Consider the following 5,119-nt stretch of genomic DNA (forward strand, 5'->3'; position numbering starts at 1 on the left):
CTTCTAGAGAGCTAATAGCATAAATTACGTATGCCAACATGAATGTACAGCTTAAGGGGCCCAAGCAGTCACTAGCTCACTTCTAGTCTACGAGGTTCCCAACGCTCACTGGGGGGACAATATGTTTTTCTCATGGAGCACAACAAACGATAAATACATTGTAATCAATATAACAGCTAGTGTTTTGGAAGGAAAAGTTAAGCATAAGAGAAATGACAAGGCACCAAAAGATGGATATGCTAGGAGAAGTAAAGAGAAGTTCATACTAATAAAATAAAGCACTAAGACAATAAAGTCTAATTCATGACATCCATTTGTAATCAGACTTGAACAAAACAAGTTCTAGACAGGCAAACAGCTATTCCTCAAACAAAAGTAAATCCTGCTGAAAGCATTGGGCAGTAGCACTTAAAAAGAACGACCAGAACATTCTTCACTTGAGCGGAATGAACCTAGATGAGTGAGTGGCACCAATACCAGGTCTTCCGTGCTTAACAGGCTTGTACGAAATCAAAAACTCCGCCAAGTAGTGGCCAATCATCTCAGGCTGTAAAACCAAATAACATACATAAGCACATCTTATAATCAACATTTCGAAATTAAAAGATCATTTATAACTAACTTTGCTTGTTTGAGTCGATAACTCAAGGCCACTGTAGCCTAATAACTAGTACACCTTCAATGCATGGCACCTAAAAACACCTATAACCTTTTTGGATTCGTATAAAACTTCATATAATAGTCACAGCAACAGTAGTATTCGTTGTACAGAAACGATATGAATATACTTAATATGTTAATTTTACCCAAATGAAGACTTGACATCCAGGTTACACTTTGTTCAAATTTACCAAATGAAGACTTAACATACTGGTTTAATATTAGAAACACACTTCATCTTCCACTCCTTAAATTGTACAAAGCCAAATCCTACAGAGCACAATATTTTGCGACAGTCTTCTAGATTTCATCTATGTACTACCCAAACGTATTGGCTAACCACAAGTTGAGGAAACAAAACCAGAGTAACGCATCCACTAGCTAGGTTAAAAAATAATTTTACTCTACTTCAACAACTCAGTGGGTTGCATAATATAAAAAACAGCTCAGTAATTACGAATCACAACAACATTAAATCATTCAATTTCCATATGCCAATTATCACAAGTGAGCTCAAAACAACAATTAGCAATGGCCATAACTGGTCTCATCACGAAATCAATAAACATAAAAACAGACAGTAACAAATGATAGTGGTCAACTGTATTGGAAACATTTATAAATGGTAGTGAAAATACCTTGATTTCAACCTGGTTGAAGGTCTTTCCATTGTAAACTCCAATAATGCTTCCAATCATCTCTGGAACAATGATCATGTTATGCAGATGAGTCCTAACAGGTTCTGGCTTCTCACCAGCAGGAGCATCACGCTTCTTCTCACAGTAAAAAAACACACATGAACAATACATAAGAAAAGTACTTCCAACATAACCAAAAACATAGATCATATGACAACCAAACATGATAAATAAACAAAATGATCAATTTATCCAATAAAAACTATCAAATAACAACACACATAGATTCCATTGTTCAATTTCTCAAATAGGGTTAGTTGTCCCAGTTCCTAAATAACCATTTTGAAACAAAACAATACTAAACCAATAAACTCCAAATGCAACCTACATATGACAATCCCATTCTTTAATATATTCATTTGGGCAATTTGAATAAAACCCATCAATCTGACTATCAAACAATATTAACCCACTGTTCAATCTCTCAAATTGGGTTGTTTAAACCAACCCAACCAACCCAATTGCATATATACCTATTATTATATTCCTAAATGACAGTCATTTCTAAACAATAGAACCAGTACGGCCAAACACAAGTTCCACAAAGCTTAACACAACCGTCAGACACATCTAAGTTATTCTACAGAAAACACACCAAGAATAACTCTAAATGTTGCATGTAAACACGAGTAATGATCGTGCACGTCGGCTAGAGGAAAACATATATAATACAGGCAGAGAAACATGTCTATGCAAAAAAGTACCATATTACATAAGAAGTTAATTATTCTATAAGGATGAAGCAAACATTCTACAATATCCCAGTCTTACATCCATCCGTTGACCCAATACCGACACCTTGAATACTCATCTCTCTTTGGTATGCCTCACACAATTCAGGTATCTTATCACGATGCTTGATCACATATTTCTTCAAGAAAGCATCTTCCGCTTCTCTGAAAGCTGTCACCACGCCATCCTTACTTATCAGACCCTTTGAGGGCAGAGGTTGAAGAACATAGCTTCTTGGGATGATTCTCTTTTCCAAGCTAAATCCTATAACACTTGCGATTTTAGAAACATCAAATCAGGTCCAATTCAGGCTCTTCATAAGAAAATCTATAGCTGATTCCAATTTCTCCACAGAATGGGACATGAGGGGTTGCTTCTAGAACATAGAGATACACTCATCTTCGGACCACCCAAAACTCCTAAAAACCGCCACCTTCGCTTCCCATGTAGTCTTCTTTGTTGACAAAAGCACATGTGGGCCATGTGCGAACGATTTACTTGAGGGACTAAAACCCATTTTCTTGAGTATTAATACCAAATAGTTAAAACGGTCAGATTTATGAGACATAGCTCGAGGGTACACCAATGTGGACTTTGATATATTGGATTCTGGCACACCATGGTGTCTCAGGATTGCGATGTTTGGTACCATTACCCATTCTGCCTCATAGAGCACCCGACTCCCCTTCCTAAGAACGAACCCAAAGTTTTCTATCTCTAAGAACTAAACTCCTAAGAAAATTCACCGTAGGAATAATTTGTTAATCCAAACTCCTTGTCAAGACACTTGTTTCGGACGAGATAAATTTTCCCAGATTGCGTCCAGAAATCCCAAGGTCGCTAAAAAGCTTAACCTTGGGTTCAAAAATTTTAGGATCGGATAAGAGCACTAAGGGGAGTTTTATAACAAGTGTTGAAATGTGGGATTGAATTATACCATGAGAATTTACAGATTTGGGGAGATGAGTTGTTGGTTTGAAGATCAGTATAACTCAACAGTGATCTTCATGCGAAAAAGAACCCCAACGCCAAAAGTCCAAAAGCTTGGACATTCACAGATGACATACTTATATGCAACTGTTTAAACAGTTGCAGTGCTATTCTTCCAACTAAACACCATCAATTTAGACTCGCACCAAAGGATCATTTGACTAATTTAGGACGCCAGCTGAAAAGTGTGAGAAAAAGTATATAACATTGTAACATTTGATTGTGATATTTGCTGGAAAACTGCTTTCCACTCAGTTTAGCTTAAATGGAATGGAATGGAGACAGTTTTTCAGGTTTACGATGTCTACATTACTGAACCATGGCAATGTAGACTTGGTTATAGAACTAGATTTCTATAAAGGATGTTCTTAGCTACAGCCTACATATTAAATTTGAAAATAAAATAGCCTTGCGAAGCTTCTTGATAATAGCCATGGGTTTCCTTTTCAAACCACGCTGAAACCAACTCATCAGTTCCCATGTCCAAAAGCTGGTCCAGATCCACTCCTCGAAATGCAAACTTCCTAAACGTTCTCCTCTTTGGTGCTGCTCCTCCTACCTCAACCTCTGCTTCCGCCATAATCGCCGTTCTTCTTTGGAAAAAATCAGACCCCAACTGCTTTTCTAAACTAGGTGTGTGTTTGTTAAATTTTAACTCATGGAAAGGAAAGGAAATAAAATGGGTGGTCCACTATGGAATGGAATGGAATGGAATGGAAAGGAAATAATTTTAAATGGTATGTGTTTGGTAAAACCTTAAAAACTAGGGAAAGGAATAATCATGTTTGTTTTGCAAAAAGCTATGGAAAGGAATAATTGTATTGTTGAGTGGAGTGTATTAGTAGTAAGTTCCTATTTATCTATTTCCTTTCCTTTCCTTTCCACAAAAATTTCAGGGGTTAGCTAAAGACACAAAACCTTTTCCATTTGTTTCCATATGGAAAGCCCATTTCCTTTCCAAAACAAACGCTTTTAAAAACTATGGAAAAGGTGGACCACTCTTATTTTCCTTTCCTTTCCATAGTATTTCCTTTCCTTTCCATCATAAAAAACACACCCTAGGTTTCGGAGCTGCAGAGAGTTTTTTTTTGCTTTTTTAGGGTTTTTGAAACTAAATGGGCCGGGCCTTTGTAAATGGCCCATACTTCTATAAACTTGATTATCAAGCAAGCTGTGTGACCCACCCGATTCGGGATTCAAGTGAAAATATGTTTGCTTGCTTGCTTGGTAACTTCGGATTGGATCGGATAAAGGGCTTTCGGACAAATTTCCAAATTTGTTTGGATAGCAATATCTTTTCCAAATCCGATCCAATTATTGTTTGGATGACAATTTCTTTTTCGAATTTAGAAATTTCGGAATCCGCAAAATACAGAAGCAAATTGGAAATTTGAATTATTATATAATCATATTCTCTTTTAGGATAACCATTTTTTATCCAGTTAATACATTCATTTAGCAATCATTTTGAAATGTATTAATTCAGTAAACAAGTTAGACCTTTTAACACATTCATTCAACAAGTTTTTTCTTCATGAAATGTTAATACATTAATTCAGTAAATAGGAAGACTAGCCATGCTACCCGACTTGTGGTCGGGCTTGCTATTTTTTTAAACTTACTATGTCTAGGCTGTTAATTTTCAGGCTAAAGTATTTTGGTTGATGTACTTAATGCAAAAGCACATTTGTACAATGAACACGTGATTTTCAAGTTGTGAGTGGGCGTAAATTAAGTTCTTCCTTAGCTTCTATAGCTTCCGAGGAAACTTCATGTAAAGCTGACGCGAAACTCTCCATTGCTTTCTTACTTTTCTCTTCTTCATTTCTAGATGATTCCAGCTTATTCAGGAGCTTGCTGAACACTTGAAGCTGCAAGTATTTCATTGTTCCTAACTGAGGCGTCACCAGAATGCATCCTTACTATAAAATCCATTCTCCTGTTGTTTGAAGCGATCTCTGGACTGAAAATTAATCTCTCTAAGTCATCAATCATTAGTGTGGGATATGTCGACAACATAAGCAACTTGGCTGAGATAT

The 5,119-nt window shown here is 36.5% G+C and overlaps 1 protein-coding gene across 2 annotated transcripts; it reads right to left on the bottom strand.

The window, feature by feature from the left end:
- Positions 1–211: 211 nt before the first annotated feature.
- Positions 212–2,559, bottom strand: LOC147491397 (small ribosomal subunit protein uS19). Of its 2 annotated transcripts, none has more exons than XM_086565593.1 (3): positions 2,130–2,559; positions 1,299–1,433; positions 212–547 (listed from the first exon to the last, which is right to left on the bottom strand). In XM_086565593.1, exons 1-3 carry the CDS (start codon positions 2,133–2,135, stop codon positions 434–436), a joined length of 255 nt encoding a protein of 84 aa, XP_086421719.1. In that variant the 5' UTR covers positions 2,136–2,559; the 3' UTR covers positions 212–433. The 2 variants fall into 2 exon arrangements, with proteins under 2 accessions (XP_086421719.1, XP_086421718.1); XM_086565592.1 differs by lacking the exon at positions 2,130–2,559 and adding an exon at positions 1,687–2,098.
- Between the last annotated feature and the right edge of the window lie 2,560 nt (positions 2,560–5,119).

This window comes from Coptis chinensis, chromosome 6 (assembly GCF_015680905.1).
Source record: "Coptis chinensis isolate HL-2020 chromosome 6, ASM1568090v1, whole genome shotgun sequence".
NCBI lineage: Eukaryota > Viridiplantae > Streptophyta > Magnoliopsida > Ranunculales > Ranunculaceae > Coptis > Coptis chinensis.